The following is a 14,255-nucleotide window of genomic DNA, read 5'->3' as shown; positions in this document are numbered from 1 at the left end:
CGAAACACCCAGGGTTGTTGTCACCAAGTTCGTCTATGCGCAAGAGGATAGCTGAAGTGACTTAAAAGAGATTGCGGTCTCTGCCAAGCGTCCAGCAGTGATATCTAAGCGTCCTTCTGCCCGTACGCCCACCATCTCTTGTCATACGAAGGTGCCCCAATACCCAAAATGCTATGCCAAACAAAACATCACCCGTAGCTCCCGTTGAACCCATCCAAGAACCGCAACTATGCACCTACTCAGACCGTCCCCGCGATACTCAAGTCCCGAATCTCCTGCAACACTTCTTCTACCTTTGCATCCAATTCACCCTGTGCGTACTGGTCTCGTGTATCGGCATCTAGGTACTGCTGCACTTGGGCCATCCGTGAATATGCCTCGGCGCAGAACCTCAATTGAATCTTGACCAGCGCCTCAAAACTAGGATCCAGGTACGGTACTCGCAGATCAATAAGCTGCGGGAGTTCCGTGGTCAACATTTCGTTCAACTGGTCGTACGATGCCTTGGCCATCTGCTCGTCCTTCTCCGCGCGGGGTAACTTGGTGACGTCCTTATCCGGCTTGTCCGTCAGCTTCTTCACTTGGGCCCGCGTGCGATCGTAGTCCAAGGCCTTATGATCGCGCTTCGTGATGCAGGAGTTGATGTCGGGGAAGTAGGAGCAGAAGCGTTGGATGGGATCGAGTACGGTAGTGCGGTAGGGGCCGTCGAGGGCCTTTATTGTTTCGGCGTCGAGGTCTGTCACGGCTTGCTTGTAGGAGCGCGAGACGCCGTCTTTGGCGCCGGCGTCGCCGTAGAAGGCGTCGATGGTCTCGGCGATGCGCATTTGCGAGGCAGTCATAGCGCGGAGAGAGTCGAGGTAGCCTTTGGCTTCTTTTTGAAGCTTGTTCGCGGCGGTCTCCATGGTGCGGTAGCGTCTGGGAGGGTATCAGGACTGTGTTGACTTGTGGGAGGATGATGAGGGCATACCGCAGCTCGGTCTCGTAGTCGCGGTCATTTGTGCGTTCGACTTGGCCCGTTTTCATGAGCACCTGCGTCGTCGCACGGTTGACGCCCTTCTTGAACCCTGCGCTGGTGTGAGCATGTATTCCTACTTGCAAGTGAGAGGGCAGCGTGAGACGGACCGGTCCAGGACATGGCGGCGGTTATGGTGCAGACACTTAGTAATTACTGTGGTATATACGCTACGGATCGCTATGCGCAGAGGAGAAGCACGTATGGAGCGGGTGAGTTGGTGGGTTGGTGGTAGTACCCTGACAACGTTTCGCGGGCTCGAGGTGGGCGGTCTGCGCCACGAATGACGAAGCGGCCTGCTTTGTTAGTGGCGGCCCGTCGTTCTGACTTCGCCAAACCGCGACGCCCATGTCAATGCTCTCACGACAATCGCCGCGTGCCTTGCGGAGGGCCCAGTTGCTCCAATGGCCGCTCAATGCTGCTCCTCGCCGTGCCGAGTCGACCGATGCGCCTTCCCACCCATCTGTCAAACATAACTCGTTGTTCAACGACACGACCGAAGCTCCTTCCCATTCATCCGATCCTCCGGCTTCCCCGAAGGCTTCCAAACCGAGCGCCCATCAAGAGCACGCATACCAAAGTGCTACACACAGGGAAGGGAGACCCATCTTTGGTAAAACAATCTTTTCTGGTATACAACCCACAGGCGTTCCGCACTTGGGCAATTATCTTGGGGCTCTGCGACAATGGGTCAAGCTCCAGGATGAAGGCCACCCTATGGATAGAAGGTTTTATTCTATCGTGGATCTACATGCCATCACTCTTCCCCAGGACCCGCAGATGCTGCTGCAACGCACAAGAGAAACATATGCATCATTAATAGCCATCGGCCTGAATCCCAAAAAGAGTTTGATATTCAGCCAGCAAGACGTCCTTCAACACACCCAGCTGATGTGGATCTTGAGCTGCCATGCGAGCATGGGTTATTTAGGACGAATGACACAGTGGAAGGTACATTGGACCCTATCTACCCCACAGAGTGCATAAAGCTGACTGTCCATAGAGCAAAGCCGGGATGGCAGACAATGCGGACCCCTTAGAAACTTCCGCTCCAAACAAACCTGCCCTCAAGCTTGGCCTCTTCTCTTATCCCGTCCTCCAAGCCGCTGATATTCTCCTTTACAATGCAACTCACGTTCCTGTCGGCGAAGACCAAGCACAGCATCTGGAATTCACACGAGAGCTTGCGAACAGCATCAACCACGTTTATGCCAAATCAGACTCTCCCTTCAGGGGTTTCTCCCTACCACAGACAATTCACTCACCTGCCAAACGTATAATGTCCCTCCAAGAGCCCACCAAGAAAATGTCCAAATCAGACCTGGACGAGAGATCCCGCATCCTAATTACCGACTCCCGTGAACAGATACACCTCAAGATCAAACATGCGCTTACCGACTCCATTTCCGGCGTTTCCTATGATCGGAAATCTCGGCCCGGTGTGTCCAACTTGATAGACATCATGTACTACATGGACGAGAGCAAGTACGACTCGCCCGAGGTTATCGCAGCCGACATGCTTGGTAGAGATCTCAGCTTGAAAGCCTTGAAAGAGCAGGTCGCTACTACTATTGCCGACGGGCTTGAGCCGATAAGAGAGCGGTACAACGAGCAGATGGCAAGGTCGCTCAAGGACGTTGACTTGGAGATGGCCGAGGCCGCGAACAAAGCGAGGAGTGCAGCGGGAGCGAACCTGCGCAGATTGAAGGAGGCGATGGGTATGCGCCAACGCCTTACGTACATGAAGTCTTGATTTGAACGAGGGGAATCTGTATTATATGTATGAATGTGTATACTACATGTACCAGAACAAAGACACAATCATAGTTCTCTCAGTGTCTGAACGCAACCTGTTCCTACTCTTTTCCGCATTGTAAGAACTCTCCGCTTAGTCTACGCACTGGAGAGCATACGGCCGGATGTCCCCTACACGTAATCATAATAACACAACGCAGTAAGCTCCTGAAGCTCGTCATCTTCAAGGCCGAACGCTGCGAAGACCGACTATTTGGAAAACTTGCTATTTGAACAACTAGTTCATCATCATAAGCATACTTGCTGGCTGCTTGGTCCGCTGTACTCAACATCTTGCCCGGTTACTGGCTTTACTCGTTGTATGTTGGACAGTAATGACTTTTCCACCTTTTTTTTAGAACCGGTCTATTCTACACAGTGGTCGAAGGGTGAACTCGGCGTCTCAATACATTATTAGTCTTGGATTTCAATGCATACAGTAGAAATTGGCAAGTGTATTCCTTCCGTGCCTAAGTAACCATCCGCCCCACCTTTGTGGCCTGGGGTGCAAAATTCAGTGGAATTGGCCCCTGTATAATTAGACCAAGGTAGACAGGACGTCTTCCCCTGTCCATCACCACACATGTACATCATGTACATCAATATGCTCGTTTTCTAAATTTGTTCGACATGCTGCTTCCTGGCGACTCCTGGATTCATACGGACGTGTCTCGTTTAAGGCTCCCAGGAGAGTAACCTATTCGGAGACCTTTTTACCAGTAACACTATAGAAGCACGGTATGTTTCACATGCCACCTGCTAGACGAGAATTACACCTTAACCGTTGTTCCAAGTATTCTGCACCAGGGTGGCAACGGCTTTCAACGCTCAGGTTCGAGTCAGAAAATACACATCGATTGCATACACACATAGCTGAGAATGCTTTTGATGCAATCTTATGAAAAGGACAGAACGCTGCCATATGACGACCACGCATGAACCAAAGCCGTGCAAAATGCCATACCGAAACGCCACCCATGCATGCAGCGCTGTCTAAAAGCCCCTATGGGCGTGACAGCGACGGGAATTGGATTTGATGACCCCGCCTCAAGGTCGCCAGACGCCGCGCTCGAAACCTGCAACCGCAGACTCGTGACAAAAGAGATGCCTATGTAGTGCACCGTCGCCGTGTAATTGTGCCGTAACGGTCGTAAAAGTACGAGGTACGCCAAGCGGCTAGATACCATGGTAGAGAGGAGGATAAGTGGCGCGGTCTACTTCTCATCTTCATCCTCATCGTCATCTGCCTCGCCCTCAAAATCCGAGTCCATCTCTTCGTCGATGTCCGACTCGCTGCCGCCGAAAGACTCTACGTCGCTGTCTTCCCAGCTCATGTCAAAGTCATGCTCGTCGTCCTTCTTCTTGAAAGCCGTATCATGCGTGGGCATCACGAAGCCCTTCGGTATATCGCCCTTACTGATATCTAGATCCTTCTTCACCAGCCGCTTGTACTCGTCAGGCTTGTTCCGTAGCATGACACCTGCATCGACGTTGGCGGGTGAGGAGACCTCGGGGTCGTCGAGGAGGGAAAGAACAGATATAAGGACGGATTCTACGCGTTGGACGGGGCTCCAGCGCTCGGCGGCCGTCTCGCCGGACGTCTCATCGTCGCCGGGTGGGTGCAGGATGGAGATGCAGAGCTTGCCGTTAGGGTAGATATTGGGGTGGTAGAGTGGTCGGATAAACTGGAAATCTGCGCATGCTGTTAGCCATACCTGCTTCACACAGGATCAGGATCCTTGACGTACCTGGCGGCAAGAAAGGGTAGTTCTTGGGAAAGGTAAGCTTCGCTTTGAAGTAGCCGCCATAGTAGAGGGAATCGGGATTCAGCACTATGAGGGCAACGCTCCACTCGAATACATTGTCGTTGATCAACTATGCGCTAGTCAGCCATGCTTCCCGGGTGTAGCATCCGTCTGAGACTCGCGTCTTGCGTACCTCGATGTTAGTCCACGTTTCCTTGCTCAGCGCCTTGAACTCGTTCATGAGCATACGCTCCGCCGATTGCGCCATTTTGTCGTCCGTAGAACGAGTATGCAGGAGAGTATAGAGCACGGGATGTCTGTATGCTGGTCTTTGCAGTCGTTAGCTTCGGTGGTGGGGTGGTGCAAGCGTGGTGGCCGAGTGAGGCGTCGAGGCAGGGCGGTCTATGAGGCAAGAAGCAGTGGTGCTTTCATAGAGGGGGGAGGGAGTGTTTTGCAGAAGGCGCGAGCGGAGGCGAGTGTCAGGTGAAGCGGCGTTCAGGTGAACGTGAAGCATGAAGATGAATCCCGCGCGTTCTCGACCAGGGCCCGACGCCTCCACAGATAACCGCGGCCTGACTGCCTGACTTGGCCGCGCTCTTCCGAGTGCGCTGGTACCTTGTTGTCTTTCCTCCAATTTTCACTGGTGCCCGTGAGCGCTAGACGTGCCCTTTGTCTCTCTCGTTTTCTCCGAGAATTCACTTTGCCGTGCTGGTTGGTGGGAGAACGTCATCATTCGGCTTCACCTCCCGCTTTCGGAACCAGGAAACCGCGGTCATTCCGATAATAGCTCGTGACGGAATGCGCGTTTTTCTTACGCACACTGGTCAGCTGTTACTCCATGTGCGTTACATGCGCCGCTTGCGATGCGAACGACATATTGAATGACTTCGAAGTGCTGAAATGGATTCGTGCTTTCCGTCTACACTTGTTCCACTGGAGATGAACTTGAAAAGGGTCGGTGATAGTGATGACGGGTTGACTGCTCAACGATCCAACTGGATGATTTTGTGAATTACTCTGATTGCTCGTCCTTACTACCAAGAGGAGCAATAGCGGACGAGTATGTGGTCAAGACAAATATCTATGTCTATTAAAGCTTTTCTACAAAAAGGCAAGAGTAAACACATGCAAGAAACCGCTTTCGCACGATCGCCGCGCGCTATGTATAACCAGCATCTCCAACTATTATACCCTCGCACTACGCAAGCCATTTGAATAAGCAAACAACGAATAACAAGTTAAGAAAATATGTACAGTACAGTAAAGTCAAAACATGGACCCACGAAACAGAATAGAAATCCACAAGCACGTTTCCAGAACTCTAGATCAGATGTACCTCATGCGCTTCGCAACGCCCAAGCACGTAGCAACGAACAAGACGATAGTCCCAAGAATGCCGAAGAACCAAGCAATGCTTCCGTCCTGCCCAGGCACCTTGACGTTCATGCCGAAAAGACCGCAGATCAGGTTCAATGGGACGAGAATAGTTGCGATGACTGTGACCTTGCCGAGCGTCTCGTTGGACTGGTTGCCCTGGATGACCTGGTCGACCGAGATCTGCGCGAGGTAGTTAGAGTGGGACCTGCTCAGCATCTTTTCGAAGTGGCCCAAGTTGGACATCATAGTGACGACGTGATCCTGTATATCGCTCAGATAGAGCCCAACGTCTCCGCGGGGCGCTACACTGTAAGATTCGTTGCAGCGCTTGGCAAAGCCCTTGATAACATCTGCTTTACCGCCTAAAAGACGGAGCAGTTGCATGACTTTCTTGCGGCAGTCACCGATGGCGCGCAGGATTTCGCGGGAGTCCTCGATGCGCGCGATGAACACTTGGTCTTCGATTGTGTCGGTCTCTTGTTCGATACTTCGGAGTACGGGCGCGAAGCTGTCAACAATGTCGTCAATGAGGGCGTAGCAGATCCAATCGGCATTGAGGTTAATGTAGTCCCGAAGTCGACTGATACGCTTACGAACGTTAAGCGCGTGAGGGCTCTCAGTGAACGTGAAAGATAGAATGCCCTCCTTGAAGACTACAGCGTAGAAGTTGATGGGCTCGAGGTAGTCCTCCGAGTCCTTGTCTGTCTGGTAGAACGAGCGGAAACAGACAAAGTAGTACTGGTGGAACAGCTCCACTTTCTCGCGAGGCTCCTGGATTGCGATATCCTCGCGGGTGAGGGGATGAACTCCGAAAGCCTTGCAAATCGCAAATACCTCTTCTTCCGTCGGGTTCACCATGTCCAACCACCAGACACCTGACTCCGCGGGTGGCTCAAAGAGATCGCGGAAGCGTTCACCGGGCATCAAGAGGCCACCTAGTTCAGCAGCGTGGATGGTATCATCGAGCTCAGATGAGAAAAAGGTCCAACGGTTGAGAGGCATCTCCGGTTGGCTGGCGGTCTTTTCGCAGGTGAACATGTGAGCCAGACCTTCCTCGGCAAGCTTCTCCTGAACCGCGGGGTCGACACCTTCTTTGATTGTCATGGCATCCGAATCCACCTTGGCAGGAGTGGAATGTCCAGACTTTGGGCGCAGGTCGTTGAAGACCCGGGGCTTCTTGCTGGAGAGGCGAGACTCCACGCTTGGCTTGCGGTGTAGATTGGCGATAGGCGTCTTGGTTTGATTTTCAACCACGAACTCCTCCAATTCCTCATAGTCGAACCGGGTTGTCTTGCCGGTGTCTTCTTGTACTGGGAAGCACACGTCTTCCTCGGCAGAGCTGTGCGTCGAAGCAGTATCAGCGCGATGAATCTCGGGGCGCTCATCGCTGATGGTCGGGCGGCGGCGTGTACCGCCAGAGATCGTCCTCTGGAGCTCTGCCTCAATCTCGGCGACAGACGGTGGACGACTGTTGACAGTTCCGGCACGGCGTCGCGGTCGAACATCGGCAAAGGCATCTACGGAATTGGGCGGAGACGTAGATCGCGACGTTGTGGAAGACGCTCTGGAGCGCCTCAGACGTTCAACAGCTGGGTCTCGAGGCCGCCGGAAGGTATCACGGCGGGCAACGGGGCTGTGAGCCAGCGAGCCACGCCTAGCGTATGCACCGTCGGGGGACAGATGCATCTCGTCGTCATCCACGACGGCTGTTTCGAAGTCGCGCGCAGTAACATTGTGCGCCTCGAGGGCTTCATTGACAAGGTCTAGAGACGTAAGGCGCTCAGGAATGCCCTGAATACTCGCAAAAGTTGGCCTGCGCGAGCGGGTTGGGGAGGCGTCGGCCCTGGGCATCGATGCCGGTTGGTGACGGTGGTCATCGAGGTCAGACACCGGGGTGCTGTACCTCGTCTGGGACTTCTCGGATCGTGGAGTGTCGGTCATTTTGGCGATTTCGGCAAACGAATGCGGCTCCAACTCTGGTTCTATCCTCTCTTGATTTACGCCAGCTTGAAGGTTTTCCAACAACAGCGACTCTTGCGGCGCAAGAGCGTCGACTTTGTCCGGTGAGTCGCTTGTGAGCGCTCACCTCTACGGTGCGCTCAACGTGGATAAGAGGCTTCGCGTAGGGAATCGCACCCTACACTCAGCCCTTTCGGGATTCTATGGTACTAATAGCCGGTCCTCCAAACCCAGTACCGGGATAAGGAAGGTTTCGTATGACAACAGTAGTGCGCGGAAAACGTGTGTATCGCCAAAGCCCAGTTATGGGGGCTTTTTGTAGTCGCCTCCGTAGACCCACGCCTTGGGTCCTAGAAGAGGACGAACGAAGGAAAACTTGTGAATGTAGAGGCCCGCCAACTTGGTGGTTTGGAAGGTCAAGACGCCGTGGCGTCGGTGAGCGCTGGTAGTTTAGGGGAGCGACGGAGCGGAAACGCGAGTTATCAGCCAGTCGCTGCGAACGTGGGCTGTTTGTCCTGGTCGGCTTGTGGATGTCAGCGTCGCAGGTCGGGTGCAAGGCGCCGGCAGGCGAACTTCAGATGGGAGGAGATGCGGCGTACAGTGAATTGGATGAAAGCTGGAACCGATAGGGGTTATAAAGAGCTAACAGTGGAGTCCAAAAGGACGGTGTTGTGTGGAGGAAGAGGGGAGGCGGCGAGGCGAGTGGTAAAAGTCTGTTGCGGGCCGGGCGCATCTGATCAGCTCGACAGAACGACTTTGGGCTGGCGCATGTTTTCTTTCAACAAGCCCGCGGCCGACGAGCGCGAATAGACTGTCGCCATACGCGCTGGCCAATGGCAGCGCTTGGAGCAACCGTGACTCACGTCCCGATGCACAATGTTTCAACCATCTGCTTTTCACTTACGCATTCAATAATACAGGATTGCGGCGATGTCATGGCTCCGGGTGCCCCTTGCCGCGGCTGAGCACCCCTGCAACTAGCGGCCTACCAACGCGCACCGCGCCGTAAGCCACAACTGTTCACTGGCATCGCTAGGATACCATATCAACCTATCGCGGATTTGTAACTCAGCCGGAGTGCGCTTCGACTTTACTCTGAGTCCGACGTCGACAAACTACGCGATCTCTGTGCGCAGCATCCACAAGCAAAACTAGGCTTCGTAGTGCACTGATCACGAACAAGGACTTATGCACAATGGACACGCTTCATGGAGCACCTTAAGTATGTACGGTGATTTCGCTGCTCCCAACCACAATTGCAGTTCCTATCTTACCCTGATAATCCTTTCCCAACCACACGTACGCGCCTGAACCTTGAAAGAGTTGATGCCACCACATGGCTTGCGTACCATGGTCAAGCAGATACATGCCGAATGCGTGCTAAAGGTCTAAGAGCAACTGTGTTTGATGCAACTGGTATGGGATTCTCCAGCTTAGTCGCTGAGGGCGAACTGCAGACATATAGTGCATGTGCGGTTGGAGTGTCATTTCTGTCTTAAACATTGTTACTAATCTGAAGCAATGCGAAAACCATTATGCCCGAATGAACGATATACTTTTCACACAGGAGCTGTATAGAGGACATCTGGAACTATATCAATAAACGGCAAGCTACATTGTCCGCTAATACTCTCCTTTCAAGGTTCTAGATATCGTCTTGATCCATACCTCTCGTAAGTAGTAGCTATATACCAGGTTTACTAATCGACACTTTCGACTTCTAGTTACTTTACATAATGCATGTTCACGCCTTGGTAATAGCTGCGGTCACAATCAATGTAACAAAGCCAGACGGATACGTACCTCAGACCCCAACATGCATGCACGGGCCTACTGTACCGGCGCTAAGCTGTACCGGCGGATTAGCCACATAACCGTTCACGAAGAGCCGCAGACTACACCTACCTCAGTGAACACCTTAATCGGCGCGTGTTTCGACCTTACCTCTCGCACCCTCAGGTCCCACTCGTTCTGCGACTTCATCCAGCTGAAAGCCAATTACCTGCTCGCAGCTTGTACAAACAATGGCCGACCAGCTACTCGACCAAGTGCGTGATGCCGTAGAGGGCCAGATTGTACGTTCTCCCCTCCAACGCCTCTACTCTATTAACAGAACTCTCCAGGACTTTGAAGGTCAGCGATGGGCAGAGCTTATCACGAACGTGCTGCTCGGTGCTGTTGGCGTACGCTTCACCCTCCACTCCAATACATGAATGCCGTTGCTTACGCGAATGTACAGATCTTCGCTTTCTTCATTGGCTTCATGGCCCAGGATATTACGCTCACGCTGTGGATCGGCCTCGCTGGCACCGTTGTCACTTTCCTCGCCGTCGTGCCGCCGTGGCCGTTCTACAATAAGAATCCGGAGGGTTGGTTGCCGCCGCATGTTGCTACAAGCGGAATTCAGAATATCGATGTTGACGGGCAGAAAGTTGGATAGAGTGGCATATATTGGAGTGGGAAGGAATTATGTGCATGATGTGGTTTAATGAATCTTTGGGAAAGTATGTTTCAATCATGACTTGAGCGGACCCCACCACCATAGGCTTCTTTTGCCCATGCTATGCGACCTCATGAACCCCGATTCTATATCCGGACGCCCAGACGACCATCGCTAGATTTCAAAGGGCTGTCATATTGCCAGACTGACATCCTACGTCAGGGTGGTTGACCGTGTGCCTGCTATGCATCCTTGAACCATACGATCCACACATCTTCCGCTGACTTCCTTGCGGAGAATGTAGCGAATGCGAGGACCGTCTCTTGAACACCCTCTACCGACCGTATTTCTGGAACTCCCAGTCTCGGTTGTCGAGTGGGCACACTTGTCGCGTCTTTAACCATCGGGAAATGCAGTGGAAGTGGAAGGCGTGCTGCAGACGTTAGCGATAATCTTCAAAAGTAAGATATGCCCAATTTACGTTGCAGATACCCCAGGCAACGGTGCACTCCTCGCTCGTAGCGGAAGCCTGATTGGCCTGGCACTCGATGCACAGGTCCATGATATGATTACGGCAAATAGCGCAGTTGTCGACGACGATGTCCCACGCCCAGAGAGCAACGGCATTCCACTGTAGGTTGATCAGCAGTTCGCTCAGTCTTTGAACATGGTATTGCCCACCTTCTTGACTTCAAAGCGCTTCTTGTCGCCGTCTGTGCCGGCAGTCGCCTTGGTCGCCTTCGGCTTCTGGACAGGTGCATCCGTCATGTTCACGTCCGCCATGGTAGTGATGTGTATGCTAGAATGTGGGGATGCGGGGAGCTATACGCTGATTGTCGGAGGCCGCGATGAGGTTAAAACTGGTTTGTATGTAATTATGAGTGCGAATGCGGGCGCAGAGCTTCGGTGCGCTCAGGCAGTAGGCTTTGTGTATATGGTTCGGGGGTGGCGAGTGTGAAAGTTGATGTGAAGGCTCCAGCGGTCCCTACCAGCTCTGAACAGCGCCAAGCCCCGCTCTTGCCTGGTACCGGGGACAACGTTTCCCCAGGACGTCACAAAGTCTGGAAATTTTCAGTGAAGTACTCGATGCTATAAACTACAGCTCTCTCTTGAAGCCTGACTGTGTCCGCGCTTGCACTGCCGACTTACTACACGTTCTGCGCTGTTCTAACAGTATCTCAGCCCTACCACCGCGATCAGGCGCGGCCGCCACGCTTGGTCTTAGCCGCAGGGGAGAAACAAGGCCGTCTTAGCGGACTTCACTTACGCTTGCGACATCACAACACCCCTCCTTTACATACAACACTCTCTCCAGAACCATACGGTCCATTTCCATCTTTACCTCCGGACAAGTGGATATGAGCTCTTCACTCACCCGCCAACTAGCTACTACTCTATATACCCCCGCGAACACTGCCTCGTCATCCCGACCTACATCATCCGTCACTCAGCGCACGACCAAGGGCATCCGCCGACGACCCTCGAGATAACCACCGCCCGCGCAAACAGATAAACACACTTCAAAGACGTGACACTGCTACATGTCTAGCACACACGTTGCTGCCTCTCCGCGCGCGCCGCGGGCCCACAACGCCTCAAAGCACAACGGCACTGCGTCGCCCAATAACAACGGCGGCAGGGGTCAAAGGAGAAACAGAGGAAATCGCGCGCACAATGGTAATTATGAGATAGCACACCGGGGAGTCTCTGGCAATGCGCTTCAGGAGCCGTCGCTTTCCGAGAGCGCTGTCTTCTCGAGCGAGGAGGTACCTATGGCTGTCGGGCCGCGACAGCCCAAGAAGCACACGCGCTCTCAACCATCCGCCGATCGTGTAGTCTCGCCTACTGGTGTATACGCTGCTTCTCTCACGGATACGGAAGTTGGTCCTGGTCATTCTGCCGCGACACCTGCCAAACCCCAGGGCGCATATGCCGGCCCTACGTTCCATGCTTCCCCGGCACCTTCTGCTCTTCCGATTCCCAAATTTCTTTCCAAATCTGTTCCTCCCAAGACGCATTCAGGTCCTCCAACCCCTCCACCCGAGGAGGGTTCAGAATCCGGCTCTTCGCCCTCACCATCACCTTCGCGCGGAGCCCCGATTCCAATTCCCTCGCGTTCGCACCAAAATTCGCCTCTGGATCTATTATTCAAAGCCGACCGAGCTGAAAAGGCCAGAAATGTCAATTGCAGTCCTCCTTTGGCGACTTTCCCTTCAACTGTTCCCACAAGCGGCGGCAGGCCGCAGCATATGAAACATGACTCATTCGGCTCTCTGAATGCACCCTTTCCTATCGAACTTGAGGCGAACAACCAGTCCACTCATGTACCTCCGCCTGCTGCAAATCATCGATCTGTTACTGCGCCTTCAAAGATTCCACAGATGGAGGCTTTTGCCCAACCCAAGGAATCTGATGCGATCCAAGACCTCATGAGTCGGCTTTCCATGTCTCAGAACAAACCCTCCTCATCTACTCCGCCGAGGACTGGATCTACTGACCCGGCTTTGCAACATCACAGCCCCTCTCCATTCCATGATACCAGGCCATCTCCCTTCCGCAGCACCTCCGGACCTACCACGCCTGCTCCTTCAACTCAAGTTCAAGAGGATCCAAAATTATTCTATGGTAATCAAAACCTTTCTTCCAAGTTCAAAGCTGCCAAAACCGATTCGGCTAAGCGCAACTCTGGTCTTCGAACCGAAATCACTGCGGATTCACCAATTATTCCTCAAGGCGGGTTTCCTCCTATTGCGTTAATGAACAATGATTCGAGAAGTATGATTGGGAATGCATTGAACGGTTCAGATGGTCGGCGCCGTGGGTCGGCGCCGCATATTGCTTCTATTCCACCTTACAGGGGCGTACCTAACAATCAGAATATCCGGAGTCCCAACCGGCGCAGTTATCAGGCTCATTCGAACCATACGCATATGAAACCTAATGGCAACGTTAATGCGGCCCCGACTGGTTCACCTGCTACGATGCAGAAATCGACTACTGCTATGGCGTTTATTCCTTCTTCTGTACGCGCGAAGCCGCCACCCACGCCTCCCCGGAAGGTAGAAAGTGACAACATCGCTTTGGAACAAAACCTTAAACGTATGCTTAATTTGGGTTCTGGAGACACAAACGGCTTCCGGTGATCTTTGGCGTCCTTTGCTTCCCGTTCGATATCCTGCATAGCTTGCGATTTGTTCATGCGTTATATTTCTTTTGTCAATATTGCGACTATCTTTGTTTTTGTTTGACATGTTCGTCTCCCGGTGGACCTTCTCTTACATGTGTATCAGGCGTTGTTTGTTCTCGGGACCGTGACCGGCGAGTCACTTGGGTGCTGGTGGTGGTTATGTTAGGGTCGCGGGCCAAGGCGTGGTTGCATATGCGGCGTGATCGTTTGTTTGGATGGTTATCGTCGAAAGACATGCTGACATGGCAAGATCGGATGTTCATGAGGATCACGGGACGAACGCTGACAGGCGGGGAGGAGGTGTCTCGTTCACCCGGCATTTATTTCTGGTGGCTCACGGTGGGCTTTGGAAACCGGGGTTATTGCGTCAAGTCGGCTATCCTCGCAGGATCTAGGCACCACCATTACCACTACACAAGACATAAAAGCAGAAAAATACAAAAAAAAATATTTGGGCATGATGCTCACCACTGCCCTTTCCCAGAGGGCAGGGGAGTACTAGTGTCTAAAACCAAATCTTGCTACCCACCCGCGATGGTGAGTCTCCTTATATTATCATTATGCTTCTCTTCATTGCCGCTTTCTATACACATTTTTTCCCCCGTACCTCTTCTCTGCTTTTGAGGTCACTAGCTGGCTAAGACTATTCCGGCCCATTGCCATCTCACATACCGGTGAATGGAATTTTCTTCGTCCATCACAGCCTGTTCATCATTAAGGGCTGATGATGGCACTGGTCAA

At 52.9% G+C, this 14,255-nt stretch overlaps 7 protein-coding genes across 7 annotated transcripts; 3 read left to right on the top strand and 4 right to left on the bottom strand.

Annotated features, from left to right (window-relative positions):
* Positions 1–239: 239 nt before the first annotated feature.
* hob3 (BAR adaptor protein Hob3) lies at positions 240–1,135 on the bottom strand (the record flags this gene model as incomplete). The annotated part of the gene is made up of 3 exons (XM_056214210.1): positions 240–915; positions 968–1,064; positions 1,123–1,135. The coding sequence occupies 3 exons, from the start codon at positions 1,133–1,135 to the stop codon at positions 240–242; spliced, it is 786 nt and encodes a 261-aa protein (XP_056071477.1).
* A 594-nt stretch (positions 1,136–1,729) lies between these two features.
* MSW1 (Tryptophan--tRNA ligase, mitochondrial) lies at positions 1,730–2,765 on the top strand (the record flags this gene model as incomplete). Its single annotated transcript, XM_056214209.1, has 2 exons — positions 1,730–1,963; positions 2,016–2,765. 2 exons carry the CDS (start codon positions 1,730–1,732, stop codon positions 2,763–2,765), a joined length of 984 nt encoding a protein of 327 aa, XP_056071476.1.
* A 1,255-nt stretch (positions 2,766–4,020) lies between these two features.
* CDC34 (Ubiquitin-conjugating enzyme subunit) lies at positions 4,021–4,819 on the bottom strand (the record flags this gene model as incomplete). Its single annotated transcript, XM_056214208.1, has 3 exons — positions 4,021–4,499; positions 4,555–4,681; positions 4,745–4,819. The coding sequence occupies 3 exons, from the start codon at positions 4,817–4,819 to the stop codon at positions 4,021–4,023; spliced, it is 681 nt and encodes a 226-aa protein (XP_056071475.1).
* Positions 4,820–5,877: 1,058 nt separating this feature from the next.
* Positions 5,878–7,869, bottom strand: N0V89_005430 (uncharacterized protein; the record flags this gene model as incomplete). The annotated part of the gene is made up of 1 exon (XM_056214207.1): positions 5,878–7,869. One exon carries the CDS (start codon positions 7,867–7,869, stop codon positions 5,878–5,880), a length of 1,992 nt encoding a protein of 663 aa, XP_056071474.1.
* Positions 7,870–9,911: 2,042 nt separating this feature from the next.
* N0V89_005429 (uncharacterized protein) lies at positions 9,912–10,327 on the top strand (the record flags this gene model as incomplete). The annotated part of the gene is made up of 3 exons (XM_056214206.1): positions 9,912–9,962; positions 10,011–10,070; positions 10,127–10,327. The coding sequence occupies 3 exons, from the start codon at positions 9,912–9,914 to the stop codon at positions 10,325–10,327; spliced, it is 312 nt and encodes a 103-aa protein (XP_056071473.1).
* Positions 10,328–10,661: 334 nt separating this feature from the next.
* On the bottom strand, positions 10,662–11,110 carry HRT1 (RING-box protein hrt1; the record flags this gene model as incomplete). The annotated part of the gene is made up of 3 exons (XM_056214205.1): positions 10,662–10,760; positions 10,809–10,958; positions 11,009–11,110. 3 exons carry the CDS (start codon positions 11,108–11,110, stop codon positions 10,662–10,664), a joined length of 351 nt encoding a protein of 116 aa, XP_056071472.1.
* A 758-nt stretch (positions 11,111–11,868) lies between these two features.
* Positions 11,869–13,470, top strand: N0V89_005427 (uncharacterized protein; the record flags this gene model as incomplete). Its single annotated transcript, XM_056214204.1, has 1 exon — positions 11,869–13,470. The coding sequence occupies one exon, from the start codon at positions 11,869–11,871 to the stop codon at positions 13,468–13,470; it is 1,602 nt and encodes a 533-aa protein (XP_056071471.1).
* Between the last annotated feature and the right edge of the window lie 785 nt (positions 13,471–14,255).

The sequence above is a fragment of the Didymosphaeria variabile genome (assembly GCF_027946475.1).
Source record: "Didymosphaeria variabile strain IMI 356815 chromosome Unknown scaffold_4, whole genome shotgun sequence".
Classification (NCBI taxonomy): domain Eukaryota; kingdom Fungi; phylum Ascomycota; class Dothideomycetes; order Pleosporales; family Didymosphaeriaceae; genus Didymosphaeria; species Didymosphaeria variabile.
Note: the sequence above shows the minus strand (reverse complement) of the source record. Positions and strands in the feature narration are given on the sequence as shown.